This window comes from Agrilus planipennis, unplaced genomic scaffold (genome assembly GCF_000699045.2).
Source record: "Agrilus planipennis isolate EAB-ADULT unplaced genomic scaffold, Apla_2.0 scaffold131, whole genome shotgun sequence".
In the NCBI taxonomy this organism is placed as follows: domain Eukaryota; kingdom Metazoa; phylum Arthropoda; class Insecta; order Coleoptera; family Buprestidae; genus Agrilus; species Agrilus planipennis.
This window is the reverse complement of record NW_020439549.1, coordinates 454,629-478,098: the sequence shown is the minus strand read 5'-3', so window position 1 is coordinate 478,098 and position 23,470 is coordinate 454,629. Positions and strand designations below refer to the sequence as shown.

The following is a 23,470-nucleotide window of genomic DNA, read 5'->3' as shown; positions in this document are numbered from 1 at the left end:
TTACCCTCTGCGTTTAGCAGGTCCCTATCAGTAATTACTTATTCTGCGTTAATTGCACTATAACTAAATGTAAAATTATGTTTCTGCACGCTATTTATACGCAAATGATATTAGGGCTCTGATGAGAGCTTTCGTATGTACCACGACGCTTTCCTCAATCAAGTAATTTTTTTTTTAATTTTTTTTCTCGATCGAATTCCGGAAAACTTAAGCGGAAAATTAACATGCGTAAAAACACAAATTTGTATAGCGTCACTATTAATTTACTTGTAATCAAATAAATTAAATTTAAATAGGGATCAACCTACATTAGCTACCTACAATTTCAATGTTCGCAATGTATGCAATAATGAAGTTATCATTAATAATTAGCAGATATATAACTTATTTATGTTGAGATATTTCATTCCAAGTGACGAGAACTCTAATAATTAATAGCTCTATTTTGTTGTAAGTAAAATAATTTCAATTTTTGTGTCTCAATATGGGATCTTCCATGAATGTACCTAATAATTAGTCAAAATTTATAGATATTCCTATTAAGTGTATGCAGCTTTTACCTTATAATTTTGAAAATATTTGAAGACTTATCCAATTAATTATTATTTATTGATAGAGTCTGGTAACAAAATTTAACGATTCTAATATTCATTAAGTATATTACCAAAGAATAGTGGAAGTTACCAACGGGTACCTATTATTAGGTACCTAGTCACTTACGCTCATCGTAGTAAAGTTATATAGACAATCCAGTATAGAGAGGTAGGTCTGCCGCTTTAGTGTTGACTGTTACTAAAATTGAATATTGTTGACGTGAAAAAAATTAAAACTTAGCAGATTAATAAAACAAACATTTTCTTTTTTAACGATACGTAATTTTTGTGTATCGTACCGCTAATATCACGTCCATTCTTCTGCATCAATGGTATTGTACCTACACTATTGTAAAAATGATTCCTAGCTTTTCCGTTAGGATCGTGCTTACTATGGAAAAGCTTTTTTTTTTCGTATTATATTTCAAAAGCTTTTTTGTCAAGTGCCAAAAGTAAAAAGCATCCGTAATATAATACTTACTCTATTATCAAAATATTTAATAGGCCTATCTATCTATTACTGAAGAATAGTAGAAATATTAGGTATAAAAAGATGAAATTGCTCATGCTCACCTTAACATACACTATCATAGTAAAATTCAAGACAATCTAAACAATGATGAAGACGTTGATGTTTGTATCATTCATTGAGTTATTAACAAAACAGACTTCCAAGAAGTTAATTTATGAACTTTTGGACTAAAAAGTCATAGCGAAGGCAAAAAATTATTGAAAAGTTCTGGTATTAGTCAAGTTGCTGAAACAATGTTTTGAAAATTATTTTTATGAATTGATGGATTCTGTTTTTAAGAGAAATTCGTAATTTGACTAATACATACTGTGTGTACAGGTATGTGAACAAGCTATAACTTGTTTATGTGATGAATCAAGGCTAACAACTACATCCGTTTGTAAAAAAAAAACAAAACGATTTCACAATTCGAAATACTTTAAAATGCTTTATATGAAGAAAATGTTTATGACGTAATAATAAAGCATAAAGGTGAATTTTAGAACTTATTTGATTATAAGTCACGTCTACTTAAATTTTTCGTACAACTTATACTAAAGCACAATAGATAGTCGTAAAATGGACCAATTAGACAAGGTCCTCTTATTGGAGCCTTTCAATTTTTTATACTCCAGAGCCCAGGCAATTTTCTTTTAGATTTAACAGATATAATTGCTGAAAATTATTAAACGAGAATTCCTAGATTCGTCGAAAAGAAAAAGCCCTTTCCTGTAACATACTTCAAAGAACTGGTTATTAATAAGAGACAGTAAAAGATAGTTTAATAGGCCTAGGCTGATAATATTGCACTAAAGAAATTTATTGGTATTAGGTACTATATCTATCAATACGTATACAAATATAGATATTATTTATTATATTTCCTTGTTTGGTTAATAAATAATAAGCACCTCTATAAATAATATATATAATATCGAAATTCAGCGAAAAAACTGCTTTCATTTTCGCTTAATTGTAAGGCATAAAAAAATGCCAAAAAAAAATTATTAATGTGTAATTTATATGTTCGGTAAAGCTTTCGCCTTACCTATATAACAGAGAAGCAACGTTCAACAATAAGATTCACTTACTATAGTTTAATTGTAGGTAATTACCGAATACACGAGTGTAACTATCGCAGGAGTATGAGAGAGACAGCTGCTGATTTCAAACTAAACTAGTTCACTTCAAAGGCTACTAATTGATATAATTACCGGTAATACAAGAGTAGTGGAAACCTATTCTACAATAGTTCAATTATCGTTTCGTTTATTCACATTTGCTCCTTATTATAGTATTCTATCCTTGACTAACTAACTAATAGGGCTAAAAATGATTATTTATTTAGTCCTTTTGATCAAAATATTTCTGTGCTGTATTTAGTATCTTTATGCACTTCTTATAGTGTAGACATTAGTTTTAAACTATCTGTCGATATAGTTCACACCTATTTTTATAGTTAAATTAATAAGCTAGTATTATTCGTGCCTATACTTGGTTCTAATTTAGGATAATCTCGAAACCCATAGTATATCCATTAAAACCGAGGAAGAGGCTGCTTGATTTTTGCACTTCTTATAGTGTAGACATTAGTTTTAAACTATCTGTCGATATAGTTCACACCTATTTTTATAGTTAAATTAATAAGCTAGTATTATTCGTGCCTATACTTGGTTCTAATTTAGGATAATCTCGAAACCCATAGTATATCCATTAAAACCTAGGAAGAGGCTGCTTGATTTTTGGTAACCTAGGAAGGGGTTGTATTCTGTCTACCACCCTTTATCTAATGGAGCCCAATTTAAATCGCAGTTTACATGTAAAGACAAATGCAGATGTTAATTTGTGGTGTGATGTCTTCTAAAATTTCTAAGTTTCTTGTTAAAAAAAGGCCGCCCCTAAACTAAGCTTTCCATGAGACGCATAATAATATTTATATATAAATTCTCTTCAATTTGCCACTCAAATTATTTCTAGTAATTCGTTATCAATTAAAAAACCTTCAGTTTAAGCGTTATCATGGTATATATTTAGTGATCGTTCAAAAATATCAAAGGGGTCAACCATGTGAAATACATCACTCAAGATTTCACCTTTTTGGATACCTCCTTCTCCCTCTTAACACAATTTCACCCTAACAAATATTACGTCACAAAAGCTAGTCCACCCCTTTATAAACGTTTTCTTGTGATTAAAAATAGCAATGAGAATGATTTTCTATCATAATAAAAAATCTTAAGAAGTGCCAAGTTAAGAAACACATTATATGAAATTTAATTTTATGAACAACCCCAAACTCTTAATTATATACTTTAAACATTCCAGAGCTACTTTTAAACATATTCATTGTATATCTCATACAGATTTTGACTTTTTAATTAAAAGAAAACCATAATTCATATTTTAAAAGAAACAATTAAAAAGAAAGGAATAATGTGAGCAGTCGCCAAATCGCGAACCGCCAACCGGCAAATTATTAATTTCACATATTAATCACAACATAAACTCGAATGCGTCGCGTCGTGCTGTTGAAGACAAGACCAAGGTTACGAGATCGATTGTCGAACGGTTGACAATTGTCTCTTTTCTATTTCTCTCTTTCTCTTCAAGCGCCAAGTGCAGGCAGCATTGATTAAAAAGCGCGCGTTTGCCCCTTCCTAGCTTCCTCTTACGCATTTCCGTTAAATTCACAAAATCTCTCCCATGGATGGATATTACACATCAAAAAATGAGAAATAAAGAACGAACAGATTTTTGTATTCCAAGACCTACGTTATATTTGGAGAAGCTTCGTCTGGGTATGCCAAAAAGAAACAAATTGTTCTTCAGCATCAGAAAATTTATTGTATACTAGCTTTTCCCCGCGGCTTCGCTCCCAGAAATTAATATTCTTTCTCCATAAAACCTTTTAGCTCCCAATTCAGCCTTACAACGTTTTAATTTTGTGTAATGTCGCCATCTTTCAAATACAAACGCAGCAACAACATTTCATCCTTAAGGGTTGATTTTTAAAAATTGCCAAAACACGTATTTGCTTAATTTCAGCAATGAGCATCCTTCGAGTAAATCCGAGTACAAATAAAATGTACCCCATGGAAACGTTGCAACCTCTTTTCATTTGATTAATAATATCAAACAGCATATATACCAAGTTTCAAGTAAATTCAACCATAAATAAAGTATGTCCCAAACAAAAATAGATGCTTATCATTTTATGTCTTCACGTTGTTGTATTTTGCGCTGAAGATTTAGATACACGCGTTTCTTTAAGCAGTTTCGTGATAGTCATTTCAAGGTAGATGAATTTTAACATCGCCGTATTTCATCGACTCTTTAATTTCCATGTCATCCTCGTGCATACATGGACACAAAATCACTTCCGCTCGCAGAGGTACCCTACGCAATCCATGCTTTGCGATAATTACGCGGTCAGCTAATAAATCGAATAGTTTATTGCATAAGCGCGATGTGTTTTGATTTTTTTCTCATATAAAGTATAGAGCCGCCGCAATTTTGCATCCACGGCGTATCTTTATTATAAGGGATCGGTGCGTCGCGCCACACCAGGCGCCTAACAGTAATATTATGTGCTTACGTCATAACTCAATCTTCTTGTAAATTGTATTTTTTCATATGCGTAATGATAAGAACAAACACATATAATAATAGATTTTCGAATGATTTGGGAAACTGTGGGATGTTGAATACCTAATACAGATGTCTCGTAATTTAAGATTGAAAACATATCTGAACATTGTGTTACGGTGTTTTAAATAAGTACTTATAATAATTACCAAATCTGATATCAATACTAACATATAATTAGTAGTTTTGGTCACCATATCTACTAAATTGATTCTAAAAATTCTTTAACTGATATAATTAAATTAAGGCTACATTATTAGTGTTCGAGATCAGATTATTTGTAAATCAAAAGACAATGAATACCCTCAAAACACAGTAGCATATAAGTATCAAAAATGATTCATTATTAACTACTTAAAATGGATTACAAATATTAAAACCAAGATTTATCAGGCAAGGTTAAGTGATTTTTTAATTTAATTAAATGTCATTCCATATGGAGGTATACTACAGGTAATTATATCCGGTACTTCAAATGTTTACTAATTTCCAATCTTTATCATTATAATGTCTTCAGTCCGAAGATTGGTTACATCGTCTTCCACTTTTTCCTACACCTTGAACCAATCTTCGCACTTTTGAAAACAAGAGCAATCTACATCTCTAACTATTTGCTCCACTTAACTCCTGTTTATGCTTCTAATATGTCTTTAACTACCTTTTTATTTCCGAGAAGGCACTTATTTCTTATTGACTTCCATACCCTCTGTCCTCCTACTCTTTCCATTCCTCATTTCTAACATTTTCTGTCCACGTTATTTTTAACTTTTATCTAATACGAGGGTGGATTGATAAGTTTCGGGCCTAACCAAGAGATGACGCCACTAGGCCTACCTTGAGGTGACATTCTATAGTACCATCCTTGGATAGCTTGTAGCTATAGTTTCAGCCCGATCTCCTTGCTAGTGTAGGTTTGACAGCACGCTGAACAAGACGCCTCTGTGGTTTTCGTAAAAATGGAAAAGCAGGAAAATCGTGCTGTCATCAAATACTTTTATTTGAAGGGGTTAACGCCGAAGGAAATTAAAAAAGAGATGGACTCAACACTGGGGACATCCTCCCCGTCATATTCAACCGTTAAGCAGTGGGTTTCCGAGTTTAAAAAGGGTCGTGTGAGCACCTCTGATGGGCCTCGCTCAGGACGCCCCGTTGAGGTCACAACTCCAGATATGATCGAAAAAATTCATCAAATAGTGCTGGGAGACCGCAGATTGAAAGTGCGTGAGATAGCTGAGACCTGTAAGATGTCATATGAACGTGTGCAACATATTTTGCACCAACATTTGCATATGGAAAAGCTCTGTGCAAGATGGGTGCCGCGTTTGCTAACAGTCGACCAAAAATTGATTCGAAAAAACATTTCTACCGCAAATTTGTCATTGTATAAGCGTAATCCAAGCGAATTTTTGCGTCGATTCGTAACCGTTGACGAAACGTGGGTCCACCACTACACTCCTGAAACCAAAGAACAGTCTAAACAGTGGATTGGACCAGGGGAACCAACTCCAAAGAAGGCAAAAACAATTTTTTCGGCGAACAAGGTTATGGCTACTGTTTTTTGGGATGCAAGAGGTATTATATACATTGATTACCTTGCAAAGGGTAATACTATCACTGGTCAATACTACGCAGACTTATTGCAACGTTTGAGCCACGAGGTGAAAATTAAACGACCTCATCTGGCGAAGAAAAAAATCTTGTTTCATCACGATAACGCACCAGCGCACACGTCAATCGTTGCGACGGCTAAAATCAACGATCTAAAGTTTGAATTGATGCCGCACCCTCCTTACTCTCCAGACCTAGCCCCGAGTGACTATTTTCTGTTCCCTAATCTCAAAAAATGGCTTGGCGGTAAGAGATTTGCGGACAATGAAGAAGTAATCGAAGCTGTAAATGGTTATTTTGAGGAGCTTGACGAATCAGTCTATAGAGATGGCATTAATAGACTGGAACACCGCTATGAGAAATGTATCAGCCTTGGAGGAGATTATGTTGAGAAATAAAAAAAAAAATTTTTTAAAAACCTTGTTTTTCTTGGTCAGGCCGGAAACTTATCAATCCACCCTCGTATAACACCACACCTCAAACGTTTCCATATTTTCTTTCTTATTTTAATAGGGATATATTGTGTATTAAGTACAATGTTATACACAGCCTGACCCCTGACTATAATTATTGTCTCTAGACTAATAAGTAAAAACATTTGTAGGACTTACATTTGCTGGTTATGAACATGTCGTTGCCCCTTTGAAGCTGAATATTCTCCACTGAAAAAAAAAATACAAGAATTAGAATTATTAAATCTAATAGTTTATTTTATTTTTATTTGTAAAACTTCCAAAATACATAATTACATTACATGATAACTTAAATCCGCTTTCACATGTTACGTACAGTTTTCCTTCATAAAGCTGTAATCGAATTTAAGCTAAATGTTCTTATATTCTTATTTCAATTAAACTCACACTTTAGCCTATATACGATTTGTATTAATACTTCGCTCTTTGCATTTAACATATCTTTTTGATATTACAATTATACATTTGTTACAGATGACGAGATGAATAGGAAGCCGATTGGAAACCAAATCTTTGGTTGTTTCTTGAGTAAATTACCTCATCACTATAAAACAATTACACACAAAATGGGATCGTTACTTTTCTTCTTTTGAGAATCGGATTAAAATAGCGAGTGTACTGTGACATATTAAATACGGTAAATTACCATGAACTATTTAATTAATTGGTTATATAAAAATACCTTACAATATAGTGGAAGATTAAAGGAACTTAAAAGGTTTCGAAGGTTTGTTGTTTTTGTTTGTACCTAAGGACTTTTTGACTTTTAAATCAATATTCCTGTACATCTGTAGAATCAACAGGAACTAGTTTAAAAAATTAGACAAAATAGTGCAATTTTCGGGTAGTGCTCTAAATGATAACATGCTAAAAGAACGCGACTCGTTGGATGGTCACCATAACAACGGAGCGTCGTCTCCTTGTTCCAGTTTAAGAGGACCTAGTGGTGCTGTGATATGTGCAGCGTGCAGGGACCGCATCCATGACCGATATTACCTCTTGGCGGTGGACAGGCAATGGCATGCCCACTGCCTCAAGTGCTCCGAATGTAAATTACCCCTGGACTCCGAAGTCACGTGTTTTGCCCGTGAGGGTAACATTTATTGCAAAGAAGACTACTATCGGTAAGTTACACCGAACATATACGTATATAGTGTAATGTTTGTGGGTTTAACAAAATTAACTAAGACTGATAACGACAAAAACTATTTATTTATACTAATTATTAAAGAACTTAAAAANTAATGTTGTGGGTTTAACAAAGTTAACTTCTTAGACTGATAACGACAAAAACTATTTATTTACACTAATTATTAAAGAACTTAAAAACACTATTAAATTATTACTAAACTTAGGTTATGAATTATTTTATTTATTTACAGTACTGTTGATATATCACTGTGCTATTTATTTAACTGCTATCACTGTCAATTTATTTCCGGATTCACTTCTGCATTAGTCAATTTATTTCGTCTCTTCTCGGCAATCGTCTCTTCCTTTAAATACTCATTTGTTTACTTTCGGGAACCTTCCAGAAACATCCGGATAGTTTATTTTTTCTTTAAACTGTTTAACTGCAGAACGCAGGTGCGACACACACATTTACAAATACGGCGCACATGAAGGAATGCGCCTGCCGTTAGTTGGCGAATCGATAAGTCGTTCACGCACACGTGTGCCCGATCGCACATAAACACATTCGTGCTCGCTGCAATAGATGCAGAGTGATGGCAAAATTATGGAATCGGGAAGAAAGCGGTAAAAGGATTGATGACCGGTGCCCAGGATTGACTCTCCTTCTTTATATAGCTTTAGCTGTTTGTTGTAGTCCTCATTTGTATATAAGCTGTATCCTCGAACTTTCCGAAAGAGGAGGTTCAATCCGGAATCACAGCCCTCAAACTATAATACTGAATTCTCTTCAAATAATGCCTATCGAAAATGCCATAGTCGTTTCATATTTTCAAGAAAACGCTTACATGCTACAACTTAGGTATAAAGATAACTTCACATTAATTTTGAAAATTCTTACCCCTCGACGTGTTGAGTACACACGTATTTAGGGTGATATAATTAGAGGAATTTGCAAAGTCTACGAGTCATTATATTTATCGCAAAATGATTACTAATGTTGTCATCTTGGTCGCAAGAATCCGTTTTTCCTTAGCGCCTCAAAATTCAATTAAGTTATGTGACCTCGTGAAACACGTTGTCGATGCAATTAAAACAAAAGTGGAAGCTGACTAAATGCGCCAGATAAAGCAATAAGAATCTGATATCTTCTATAAAATCAAACAACTAGCTATTTCCATCCAGTCGAGAAATTTATTCAGTAGAAAAAAAGGCGGCTGTTATTCACGATCGGACAGAAAATATTTGGACCCAATTAGTCGAAATTGATATTCTTTGTTTCTGGTAGAAAACATCTGATGTAGGTATTTATATTTTTTTGTTCGTTGATTTCAATGGCCATCGTCAATTCAACGAAACGGAGACTTTTCATTCATTGTTGTCCCAATTTTTATTTGTCAAGACGGGCCCGTCGCTTAGATGTTACGTAATAAATATAAGACGCGGTATTTTAATAGCAAATCATTAAAATAGTTCCTGTTTTTATTCCTGCTCCTGTATTGGAATTTTATAATTTGATGTTATATATTGATATCAGAAACAGTCCCATCCTAATCCTTGAAAGTGAATTTATATCCATCGACGTCTATGCAAAAATGCTAAAGTAGAATGGATGAATTCACAAAAATAGATATCTTAGAATTAATTTTCGACTGAAAATAGTTTATTTTAACTATTGCAAACCCTGTTGCAATTTATTATCTCAAAAATAGGGTTTGTTGTATAAAAATATACAATTATAAACGGAAACACTACTGGAACCACTGATGATGTTCATTTACTTATTTATTTAATAAGGAAAAGACGAGATAGGTTGGTACGTCATGGAGAGCTAACCAGAAACTAGCTAGAAGCAGCAACAGGAATTAGGATGAGTATAGGTAGATCTAGAAGAGATTATTGTCCACAGATAGTTAAGGATGTGGGATGTTCTAGTTTTTGGGAAATGCGAAGATTAGCTCAAGATAGGAAAGAGGGAAAGTGTGTGTCCAACCAGTGTAAAAACTGACAACCTTATGATGATAAGGTCCAATAGCTTATAAGGGTCAATAATAGGACAAATAAACAAGTAAGAACCCGACTAGAATTTTTGAAGAACATCAGCAAGAATAGGAGAACAGAGAACTCTATGGAAGTCAATAAGAAATAGGCGAGACAGGTTGGTAGGAAACCTTTTTAGGCACGAAGGTCTAGTCAAAGACTAATTAGAGGCAAGAACAGGAGTTAAGAGATTTAGATTACATTACTGTTCATAAAGAGTTAAGGATGTGGGATGTTATAGTTTTGGGGAAATGCGAAGATTAGGCTAGGATAGGAAAGAGTGGTTGTGCGTATCCAACCAGTCTTAGGATTAACGACCTTATGATAATGATGATCAGCTAGTGTCCCAACGAGGTTAGCCACACTGCTTGGTGTAAATCCCATACAAAGCGGAGGGTACGCTACACTATAAATACCGCATGTTCTCCACCTGAGGCATGACCTAGAGGTTTAGATCATTGCTTAACATTCGGGAGGAGGGCCCGTCTGCCTTGGTCCAAGTTCTTCTGTGATTTTATTGGATCACTTAGGCTAATGCTGGGGCAGTAATATTCCTCAGATAATCTTTCATTCTCTTCTGTATTCATTTCGTCCGTCTCATCTTTCTCACCCGATCCACCACCCACTCATTCCCACGATTCCTGAAAGCAGGCTGAAGAGGGCCTTCCGCCCTACCTTCCGGCATAGTCCGGAGGGACTATCCGTCCACCAGCATTACTGGCTGGTGGGAATGAAACATCCAAAAGTTTTTTTTTAACCTGAGGAAAAATGATCGCTATATACCTGCTTTTAAACTAATTTGAGAGTATCAGTTGGATTATACCACTGATGATTTTCAAATATGGTTCACTAGGAGATTACCACAAATATGTATAGGAATAGTTTGCTACATTCGATGCTTGTCTAATAGTTGAATCCTAATAAGGAGGATGGTGGGATTGCTCACTTTTTTGTATATGGTTATACATACATGTGTTTTCCCTCACAAGACCCTCATGAAAACCTATACGTATAAGTTAATTACCCCCTTTCTTCAGTATCCTTAATTTCTTTTGTGGGCAAGTCCCTCTATCGGCATGTCCTCGTTAACCACATAAGACCCACACGCAACATGAAACATTTGCCCCCTATTCCCCTATAAATTCTGGTCGGGTATTGAATCGGTAACTAAAAAGAATTAAATTAAATTAACATATGATTACAAATACTATGCTATATTCACTTAGACCACGGCCTTATAGCCCGAATCTTCATTCTACTATAAATTCCGGCCGTGAAAGCCTTTGTTCTTATACTATGCTATATGCCATCTTCAGTGTAGGTTTTCAACAGTATTTTGTAAAGTTACTGTGGTTAGGTCAGCGAAGTATCTGATGTTAGACTTTGAACTGAACAATGAGTTTTCAAGTTGTCCCCCTTGTTCCTATATGTGTAAGCCTGTAATAAGTTACCCACCGAAATAAAACGAGATAGGGATCGGTGGAGGTGTATTATCAAAAATGTGTTCTGAACTTGTACGGGTTGGAAACTTTGAACTTCACATCACACACGCTTCGTTAAATTTGCATTGAGTTCATTGAAAGTACTTGTAGCGGCGTAATTAACATTCGATATGAACATGAATAAATGACTATAGGTAATGCATACCGCCATTTACTATGTGTAGAAAATAGTTTGCTATTGTACCTACTTATTTATGTGTTTATTATTTACAAAAATAAACACTGTACTATAAGTACATATTTATTTAAAATAATAAATCTATTAGAGTTTTTAGCAAACTTGCTGTCCTCAACCTATTTATCCAAAATAATAATTTCAATTCTTTATTATAAACGTTATGAAATATCTATTTTTAAAATGAAGTGGTCTGTATTTTGTCGAAACTGCCAGACGCGGATCGCGATTTCGATCTTTTTGGATCTCATCAGCGCGTCGCAGGCAGCTTCGACAGAACACAGACCAACTTTTACCTGCTGTCTTAATAGTGCTTTTTCGAAAATACTACAAATGGCGGAGTAAACGCCATCTGTAGCACGATGCTACATTTTAGAATTATGTATGCTCTGTCGGAGCTGCCTGCGACACGCTGATGAAATCCAATAAAATCGAAATCGCGATCCGCGTCTGGCAGTTTCGACAGAACACAGACCACTTCGAATTATTTCATTCCTCTATTTCTTCTTTAGAAAATCGTTTCTGTGATAAAACTGGAAACAAAATACGTATGTCCAAAAACCACGATCTGTTTTCCCTTCAGTACAGCATGAATAGGTAAATACTTAGAAACCTAAAATTCCACAAAACGTTTTGACAACAAAAAAGAGTTTCTACAACCAAGGTATCATCGTCAGTTAGAGTCTTTACTTTTAGGTTTGAAACAGTGGGCGCGGCGAAAAAGAAAAGGTTAGAAGCGTTCGATATATGGTATTACAGGCGAATGAAGAGGATACCGTGGATAGAGAAGGTTAGAAATGAAGACGTATTAGTAAGAGGACTATGGAAGTCAATAAGAAATAGGCGAGATAGGTTAGTAGGACACATTTTCAGGCATGAACGTCTAGTCAGAGACATATTGGAGGCAGAAACGGAAGTTAGGAGGGGTAGAGGCAGACCTAGATTAGATTACTGGTTGCAAATAGTTGAGGATATGGGTTGTTCTTTGTTAGTTTTAGCGAAATGCGAAGATTAGATCAGAATAGGAAAGAGTGGAGATGCGTGTCCAACCAGTCTTAGAACTGACGACCTTATTATATTGATGATGATGAAACGTTTTCTGGAATTCTGGTGTGTTTGCTTATTTACCCGTTGCACAGCACTACTCAATTATATCTTGAATAATAACATAAACAGACAAATTGGTAAAGGCTTTCCTGGCCTCTAGGTGAACTGATGCTGTTTTGATTCGGGTTTAAAGGTCATCGACAGTTGGAGTCATTTCCTAATGTTTCGCTAACGCGAGTGGCTAACTTCTTCGGAGGTCCTTCTATCTCCAATGTTGGATGTGGACGTGGCCTTAGGACCCGAATCAAGACAGCATCAGTTTTTGACATAGACTTGAATTTAGAAACCCCTGGCGGACAGACAAGTCATGGAGAACGTTGTCACATCAACCCCGAAAACAGTAGAGTACTAGGAAACCTAGTAGCTTTCGAATTCTTCATGCAATTATAACCGTAAAAGAAAAAACTTAGATAGTAAAACTGTCACATTATGTACACTCCTTCCTCCTTATTCTCCCTTGAAATTTTACATTATCTAGAAATATCTTAAAGTAAATAGGAGAATTCACCAAAGATCAATTTTATTTTTCTCATAGACGCTTAGGAAACAGGTATTAAGTTCACTATTGATAAATGAAGCCTGCGTTTGGTATCAATCAGTTTCTCAAGAGGTATGTTTATGACATGTTACAGTTTGACTCCCACGTTTTGGGGTGGGTAACAAAACGGTTTTCTTGTAAGACGACAGATTCGCTTTCAACAACGGCGTAGCGGTTCGAATTACACGGTCAATTTGGTCGCGAAGGTGCTTCGTTATTTTGTGAGATAGCCGGTAACAAGCGCGAGAGGGTGATCATCATTCAAAAATTAAATTAAGTGGTCCAACGAGCCGGACAGACCGTGCGTTTGATAGACTCGTCATAATTTGTATTTTGGTTGTTATGACATGTTCCGATAAGACATTTTAATAGTGACAAACAGTATCGGCGATGTGGATCTTCTGCCGTACCAACGGACACACGGACTCTTCGAAAAGTGTCCAAACGATTTGAAGCCTTATTAATTTACTTCCTATGGACTGTTTGTCGTTCGGTTCCGTTTTTTCCTCTTTTCATTCGATGTGACAGTTACCTTATGGCCGCACCTGTCCTTCACATGTCCTTACACGATTGTATACATCATACGACGTTGTGTCGATCGGTCGTATCGTCGATTTTCTAACGCGATAAAACCGTTAAACGAAGCTTATAATTTTTGTAAGGAATTGTGCGTACAGCCAGTGAATCGTTCTTGTTTATTCGAATGAGGACGATCTTATCGTCGACACGAACATATGCGAACGTATTATACTTGTATGCGACTTGTCCATATGTTAATCGACTTATTCGCTGCAACGTTTTATATGAGCGTTAAAGATGTACAAGGAGATAATTATATAAAAAGAGCGAGAAGTTATATCTTAAATTTTATCTTTGGAGATTCCAAAAAAATCACTCTTCAACGTAGTACTTACTGGCATTTCATTATTAAAGATCAGCTGAACATTTACGTTTTATGTATGAATATGCAACCAACTATACAGCTCTGAAGACATTTAGACCCGCTCACTGTTTCCCCGTTATTTTTTTCGAATTGGAATACGTCAAAAGACTACCCTTTAATTAAAGATTCGTATTAAAAGAAAACGTCTTGGAAATTTAATGTATATAGGCCTATGACATAATTCGATGTTTTAATTGAACCTTTTAATAGAAAATACCACAAATGGCGTGGTAAACGCCATCTGTAGTACGATGCTACATTTTAGGATTACGTATGCTCCAACAAGGTCCATTTAAATATGTGGATTTCTACTTGCTGAAACGAATCCCGACGTAGCTAACCTCAACGTGATAGGCACGTTACCATAATCGAATAAAATAATTCGAAGTGGTCTGTATTCTCGCCATTTGTGGTATTTTCTAAAACGCGCTGTTAAGGCAGCAGGTTAAAGTTGGTCTGTGTTCTCTTGGAGTTGTCTGCGACGTGCTGATGAGATCCAACAAGATCGAAATCGCTATCTGCGTCTGGCAGTTTCGACAGAATACAGACCACTTCGAATTATTTTAAATCTTTTAATGTTTTAATAATCGGCTACTACAAGAATTGGAAGTGATTGCAGCAACCGTTATAATTGCAAGGCAAAAACAATTTTTTAACGTTTTAATTCGCAAATATCTTAATGGAAGAGTGAAATTTGACCGTTTTAACCACCAAGAACTGAAGCAATCAAATTACAATAGAATGTTATATTGTATGACACCAACCAGCGAGGCAGATTTTCATTTTTAAAATTACCTAATCTAACTAAATTACGATTAATATTAGGCTAGTAATCATCTCTCAAATAAAATGGATACATTTACGTTTTTAATTAAATATTTTTTAATTAGAAAATAATGAACAAGTAAAAGGTGACAGAATTACGACGACAAAATATATGTGTTAAAAAACAGATTCACATCGTGTATCTGTTTGATGTCTCAGTAAGTAATAATAATTACTTTTACGTGTTTGTAAACAGCAATTAACTGCATAATAAAATCATGCATATTTGATGAAGTTTCCGTGATTTGCATTTTTAGAGTTGTTAAAATCGTGGATGCTTTTCGAGTAGCGAGCCCACAAAACAATCAGGACGCACCTGTTTGTTCATACAGTGAAAGGGTATGAAAAGGTCAATATTAATTAACGCCTTATTAGTGTAAAAATTCGTAGTTTGTATTTTGTAGAACAAACAAACGCGTTAATTTGATGAGATGAAAATGAAATAAAATTACTTTCGTAGTGAAAACAATGTGAATGAAAAGCTTCAAAAACACATGTTGGCTCCCAGCAGTTAGGTGCCTACCAGTGATAGGTACATTATACGTTGTTTAAACGCAATATAAAAACACCAGCTGTGTTTTCTTTCAAAATTTTGTAATTATCTTTGATTTTGTACTACTATAACAAACTTCCCAATGTTTACATATTAACTCATCCAATTTAACTTGACATACCATATAAGTTACTAGCTACTAACAACTATTAATTTATTAAAAAGAATGCACCAATTAGTCATTTTGGGACAAATGTGGAATATGCATGAGAAATTATTTTATGAATAAGAGTGGTGAGGGATCTACCTATATTTTCTACATTTTTGAACACAAAAATTGTCATTAAATGTTGGCTGACATGCAATCCTAACTAATATTATAAATGCGAATCTGTTTGTTTAATTGTTTGTTTGTTTGCTACTATTTCACACCTTACCTACTCACCCGATCATCGAGACATTTTGTAAACACATTGTCAGAGATACAAAAAAGGACATAGGGTACCTTTTATCCAGAAAAAAAAACTCTCGTTGAAGGATAGAAATGTACCATGACAAAAAAAACACTTTTGGGTGTTTCATTCGCACCAGCCAGTAATGCTGGTGGGCGGGCAGTCCCTCCGGACTATGCCGGAAGGTAGGGCGGAAGGCCCTCTTCAGCCTGCTTTCAGGAATCGTGGGAATGGGTGGGTGGTGGTTCGGGTGAGAAAGATGAGACGGACGAAATGAAGACAGAAAAGAATGAAAGATTATCTGTGGAATATTATTGCCTCAGCATTTGCCTAAGTGATCCAAGGAAACCACAGAAAAACTTGGACCCAGGCAGACGGAGCCGGAATTGGTCTAAACCTCTAGGCCATGCCGATTGGTTCTTTGACAAGAATTTGGGACATCAACGCGAGCGAACCCACGAGTAAAATCTTTTATGAAATGTTATACATATGTTACATTGTCAGGGGTACAGAAAATGACATAGGACACCTTTTATCCAGAAAATAATACTGTTCCAAAGGGATAGAGAAAATTCGTTTTATGTGGTCGACGATGATCTTCTTTAGCACAGCGTCTTTAGCACATCAACGCGAGTGATGATGCCAGTAAAATTTATCATGAAATTTTGTATACCCATTGTTAAGGGTACAGAAGGTGACATAGGGCATCTTCTATCTAGAAAAAAACAACGTTCCTGAGGGAGAGAGTTTCCTAGATAATTAGAAAAAGAACTAAATCGCAATCATAACTTAGCTTATTTTAAAAAATATTAATTTATTTTATATCTACTGTCCGTTTAAAACGAAAGAGTTTTTAGTGTATTTTATTTTTCCCTGTAGGTAAAGACGAGGTTCTAAAGATGACTACAGTTTCATTATGAATATTGACCACTGATAAAGTATTGTTTATATCTTTTTAGTTTGTACGGTGTAACAAGATGTGCTCGTTGCCATGCTGGTATAACTTCAAACGCGTTGGTAATGAGAGCAAGAGACCTAGTTTACCACATAAACTGTTTTTACTGTACTTCTTGCGGAATACCATTGTCAAAAGGGGATCACTTTGGAATGAAAGCAGGACTTATATATTGCAGGTAAAATACTTTTCTATAATTTCTATAAGAATATTGTTTTTGGTATTGAAATAATTGTTGAATTAGTATCACTTAAGCGACCATTAAGATTTTTTTTTAAACCCCTTAATAGCTATCACAAATCTTAAAAAAATCTTTTGGGGGTTTCTTCCCAACTTGGATTATAATGTTATTAGGCGGGCATTCTTCCGACCTGCAGTCTAGTGCAAAGCCGGAGTGGAGGTCGGAAGGATCTCTTCTTCGGCTTTCTGTGAGGATGGAAGAAATAGATGAGTGGCGAATGGGGAAAGACAAATGAGAGACGAATGAAATGAAGACAGTAGGGAAATGAACGATTTCTGTGGAATATGGCTGCTCCGGCATTTACATACATAATCAAAAAATGGGTTTAGGATTTTAATAATTAGTTTATGGTGCACACATACAAAACCAAGTGTTTTGCTGTTTTCTAAATTATTATTATTTATAACAAGTTTAAATTTGTTTAATCACTTTCTCTGTGTCAAAAATTGTTTGAAAAATTAAATTTAAAGGAATTGTTTGTAAATAGGTATGCAACACATCGTACACTTCAGCATAAGAAATTGCTGATACTAACTACGTAATACTTTGCCCTGTGCTGACAGCACTCATATTTCTTTTATATATATATTATGAAAATTTAAATGTACTTTATCTAATATGTGGATCTATATGAAGGTTTCTGTTTCATTTCAGGCCACATTATGAACTTTTAGAATACTGTGAACCAAGAGACCTCTTTCGAAGAAGCGAATCTCCTGGTTCGGGTTATTTTTCTCCTGTAGCAACACAAAATCAAAAGGGAAGACCGAGGAAAAGAAAATTCGGTCCAGAACTCGATCCCACCTGTGGCGAACTTTCAGTCGTCCCTATGCGAATGACTGCAGCAGCTTTAGGTGAGTTATAAATATATTTTATGTAATCCCCAAGTTCTTAAGCGTATCCATATGTGGAGTATGTGCAGCTAATACATATTCAGGTGGATTTCCCAGCTGATCTGATAATTGTAACAAGAATATGTATAAAATATTGAAAAATAACAGGAAATTGGTAAGAATACTCTGCGAACCATTTTACAAAATGAATATTGTTTAATAAATAATTACGATAATGAAATTTGCCATACTAAAAATTGAACTATTCTTGTAAAACTCAAAAATTAATCAACTAATGTCAACACTAGGAGAAGAATGCCGGAACCTGCATCATTCCCAGGTAGTTTTCAAGTTTCTCTTTGGTGTTCTTTCTCTGTACGGTATGTAACTGGTTTCTTTACTTAACTGTTTAATTCGGAATATTGAAAAAAATTCGAAATTTGCTCGATTCATTTAACACTTATCGTCAAAAAAGACACCGCTATTGAATAGAAACGCATAATTGTCCTTCTTGCTGCGCCACTGGCGATATCCTGGCGACTTTCGATGGCAGTTTTATAAAAGGATAACAGGGCAAATGTAACGATGTTTTATGGGCACTGATATACATATACATATTGCGGTGGATGGAATGTACACATTTTTCTACCGCCATAGCGTCGGACCAATTGGCTACCGATTTCCAGTTATCCAATCGACGATCTGTGGATACTTTTCATCTGTCAACACGGCTTAGTCCGGCCACCCACCGTCAAAGCGAGAACATAAATAAAAGGACGATAGTTGACGGCATTCGAATTGGGGAACTCGCTTTCGGGAAGCCAATAAAACGAATCCGTTTTTCGATTTCGCCGCTTGCTTGTCCATTCGAAGGCCGCCGCGGTTTGCGTTGGCGAGTTCCGCCACTGAATAGAAGCACTGACAATGCTTCAGCATACCTAAGCATACTTTACATGTATCTATCTACACAAAATGCGCAAATCTACTCTTGCTTTTTTGTATTGATTTCCTTGAATATTAATATAGACGTATTTTAGCAAAAGTTCAAGAAATTATAATTTTTCTGTAGACAGTGGCCGAAAACTTCGAATAAAACGTTTCATCAGTTTAGACTCTAGATATATTGTAATGTTCGTGGGTTTAACAAATTAACTTTTAAGACTCACAACGATAAAAACTATTTATTTACACTAATTATTATTAAAGGACTTAAAAACACTATTAAATTATTGCTAAACTTAGGTAATTATTCTATTTATTTACACTACTGTCACTATTCACTGTGCTATTTATTTCTTTGTTCACTTCTACAACGGTCAATTTATTTCTGGATTCACTTCTACAACGGTCAATTTATTTCTGGATTCACTTCTGCAACGGTCAATTTATTTCTACTCTACTCTAGGCGATCGTCTCTTCCTTTATATACTCTTTTGTGTCCTTTCTGGAACTTTCTCGAGCCGTCCGGAAAAGTTTCGTTTTCTTTGAACTGTTTAATTGCTTTCCCGAAACGCAGGTAGGACACACACGTTTACAGATACGGTCCACATGAAGAAAGGCGCCGCAAATCGATAAGCCGCTCACACACACGTATGCCCGATCGCACACAAACACGCTCATGCTCGCTACAATATCAATAATTATCGACATATTGATAACAATATTAGCAACTGATAACTGTCGATATATCGGTGACTGTCATTGTCTGCTTCGATATATGGATATACTCGATAATTATCGGCAGTTGAAAAGGTGTTAGCTATCCCTAGACATAGATCCTGTTAAAATATGAGCCTCTATATTAATACTTACAGGAGACATTTTGCAATTTTCTATTTCCCATTTCAATAACATAGCAATTATTTTTTTTAATTTTGGAATTTTATAATTCGACTACGAATTATTGTACAAGAATGAGGAAGGCATTTTTTGTAGGAAATTAAACACTGCATAAGAAAGATTTTCATATGTTTAGCTGTTATATATCGTTAGTTATCGATATATTTGATAACCATCAATAGTTATCAATATATCAATAAATTTTCATTGATAATGTAATTATTGATAACAACCAATAATTATCGAATATATCGATAACGGGGTCATTATCCTAAAAAAGGTGCCGGAAGGTGTCTCTAATATATAATCTTTAGTCGGTAGAAATCTCCGTAAATTAAGAGGATCAACAGACAAATCAATTTTATACAATTGAGTCAATCGCAAACACACTTTTTACTTGGTTCCACTACTATCACGGTCAATTTGGTCGATAATTTATTGAGACTGCAAATGGTCTGCTAATGGGATCAAATAAAATCGAAATCATCACCTACGTCTGGTAGTTTCGATACGATAAATTACTAACCAATAAAATATAATAATTATTGACCTTACATACTTTGCAGGAAGATAATGACCATTATTATCTTGTTGATAACATTTGAGAAATCATCCAAGCAAATACTAATTGATTATCTTGATTTCTACAGACCATATTTCGAAGTCGTAAATGAAATCTCCCGATCATTTTACGTTAAGTAGATACTTCTTTACGAGATTAACGAGTTGTACCTACTATTTAATAGTGTCACAGTCTGGAAGAGCTACGAAAACAAAGAGACAAATTACGATTACTAAAAAAAGAAAGAGGAAACGCATCACCGAAGGGTCGAACGCTTTAGTAATTGAACGGTTAATTCTAAGAGTTAAATTAATGGAACGTTTAAAAACGTCGTCGTTCTAATCACGCGCTCGTGAAGAAGAAACTTTTGGGATTAGGAATTAATTAAAGAAACCGTTTTACCAAGATCGAATTATCGCTGTCGTATAAATCGATAATGGTATGCGCGATGTCCGCCACCTAAGTAAGTAAAATGTGTCTCCTTTTCGTACGGTTCGAACGCGCTACCTCCTTGCTCTTGTTCCTAATATAAAACTAGACGACAGCTCCACGGTAAATATATTAATCTTCGATTCGAAGACGACCACAACCGACGACAACTAGCATAGCGATTCGATGCGGTGGAATAGAAGTGACCATAAAACACGGCTCGGAAAGCACCCAATTAACAGTACGCCTTAAAACACAAAGAGTAGAGCGCGAAGGACTCAAGGAGACGGCGATACCGACCAACACCATGCTTTCTGTATCAGCCACACCGCCTTCAACTTGCTTGCTTGCTTGCTACCTGTAGAGCAGCTGGAATCGGAAAACGTTGTAAAACAACCGGTGACAGTATGGGATAACAGGAAATTAAGCCACGACTTAGGACAAAATCATAATTCATTAATCCACAAATCCATTATTCATTGTTCAAGACTAGGTGCTGTGCACGGTTTATAGGAATATTTACCTGACACTAGATATTTATCGTAATTTACGTCTAACATGTTATTTTCAAATATCGTTGAAGGCTTCAATGTGAAATTTGTTGACAAACACGGGTTCGAATCCCGGCGAGGGTGTGACAGCAACAAATATTTTCCATTAACTTGAGGTAATGTGTAATTGTAGAAATTAAATAAATTTCACATTGTTGTTTAAAAATTATTAAATATTAACCGCTATTGAAGGCACTGCTGTCGTAACCATTGTTTTTGCTAAATATTTATATTAATTCTAGCGGAAAACTAATTTTATCTAATGGAAGCGTAGTGGAATGGACACAGACATGCTTATTAACGAAGTTCGTTTCATTCTCTGTATAAATACATTCTGTTAGTTTTTGTATCAGCATATTTTAAGACAATATGTAAAACAGTTAATACATTACAGGAATTGACACACTTTAATGTATTGAAAACTACAAAAATTTTTCTAAAATTCTCGTTGTTAATAATGATTACACATTAGTTTGACGAATCTGTGACCTACGTAGTTAGAGAAGATCGTCGTTGTCGATAGTATTGATTACTTTATAACAATTCTTCTAAAATTGTCTAAAGCAGTTAAACTCTTCGATAACCAAGAATTGATAGCTGAGGCAAGGAAATGTGCGTATAATAACAATGTTAAATACACATACGTATAATATAGACCAAAACAAATTCGCTTAAATTCCTCTATTAATGAACCCGGCAGCGTATAGCGTCGTTACCTAATGATATTTAACGTTCAGTAGCAAACAACTGTACCGGAAGACATTATCTTAAAAGCTCTTTGATGTGGTAATATGTCGTCTAACAAACGATAAATGAGAAGTTCTTTTTTTATCAGAAAATTGCTATAGGCTTTCATCACGAAGCAGTTGTTAATTTTAATAGCATTAGATAGAATTTATTGCTTCATCGTTCTTGTTAGGTACCAGTCGATGGCTATTGCGATCCTCAACTGTATGATTAAAGCCCTGATATCGATAATAAATCAATACTTTAGGAAACATAAATACACACAAATACGATCTTACTTATTGTGGTCTGTACATTTTCGTGTTTGATATTTCCAAATGAAAATTAGTATGACCTTAAAACAGCCAGTGTAGGAACCAAAAAAAAAAAACCACATGCACTAATTTATTTTTATACGTTGTATGCACTCTAATTTATTTTTAAATGAAAGATAAAGATAATAACGAGATTATTGTATACTACTTGTAGTCCTCCCCCTTCGCTGAGCTTTCCCTTTTCACCCATTCAAAACTTGATTCTTTTAAAATGTCGAAATAGGTTTTTTATTAATTTTATCAAAGAGCATTAAAATCAGGTTTTAAGTCCAATCAAGTCAAGTCAAATCTATAGCCCCAAAAAAATTATTTAAACTTTGCCATCCATTTTCACTTCCTTATTAGGAATTGAATTTTGAAATATCCTTCCTTATTCCTTGTATGCATTATAAAAGAAAACCCCTGTGAAAAATGTCAGTTATCCAAGTCGAAGAGTACTGCATGGATGTAAATAAGTAATAATAATAAATAACACTGGTTTTCCAATAGAAAGATTTCAGTGTTTCAGAACAAAAACAAGCTTTTATGCAAAGGAATTTACTATGTTGAACCAATATGTGGTATTTATAAAAAGAAGCCTTAGCTATTGCTTCCAAAAATTGAAGCAATTCCTTCAAGGTATATGCATAAAAAGCGAAGAAACAGGCTTTGCTTCAAGGGTTTGCTTTAATGTAAAAGGTTTTACATAAATTGTATTTATAAAAAGAAGCAACTGCTCAAAACCTAAAGGATTTGCTTCGAAAAAAGGAATCTAGGTTTATAACTTTTCCCGCTCTTTTTAACTTTTCAGTAGCTACCAAGATATCATACAGCCTGGAACGTAAAAATTTATGTATTTGTAGGACTGTTTTTGTGTTAAAATCTACCTAAAAGGACTTGTATAAGTAATCTTTAGTTATATGGCTCCAGTGTTATGGCTGATATAGTGCATTTACGTACCAGAAAATACTACAAACGAAGACG

The 23,470-nt window shown here is 34.8% G+C and overlaps 1 protein-coding gene across 1 annotated transcript in view; it reads left to right on the top strand.

The window, feature by feature from the left end:
• Positions 1–23,470, top strand: part of LOC108738357 (LIM/homeobox protein Lhx9-like) — a 36,826-nt gene that overhangs the window by 146 nt on the left and 13,210 nt on the right. Inside the window, exons 2-4 of the mRNA XM_018471754.1 lie at positions 7,305–7,954; positions 16,996–17,169; positions 17,887–18,086. Of these exons, the coding sequence (XP_018327256.1) occupies positions 7,695–7,954; positions 16,996–17,169; positions 17,887–18,086 (634 nt within the window). The 5' untranslated portion in view covers positions 7,305–7,694. The remainder of the gene's footprint in view (positions 1–7,304; positions 7,955–16,995; positions 17,170–17,886; positions 18,087–23,470) is intronic.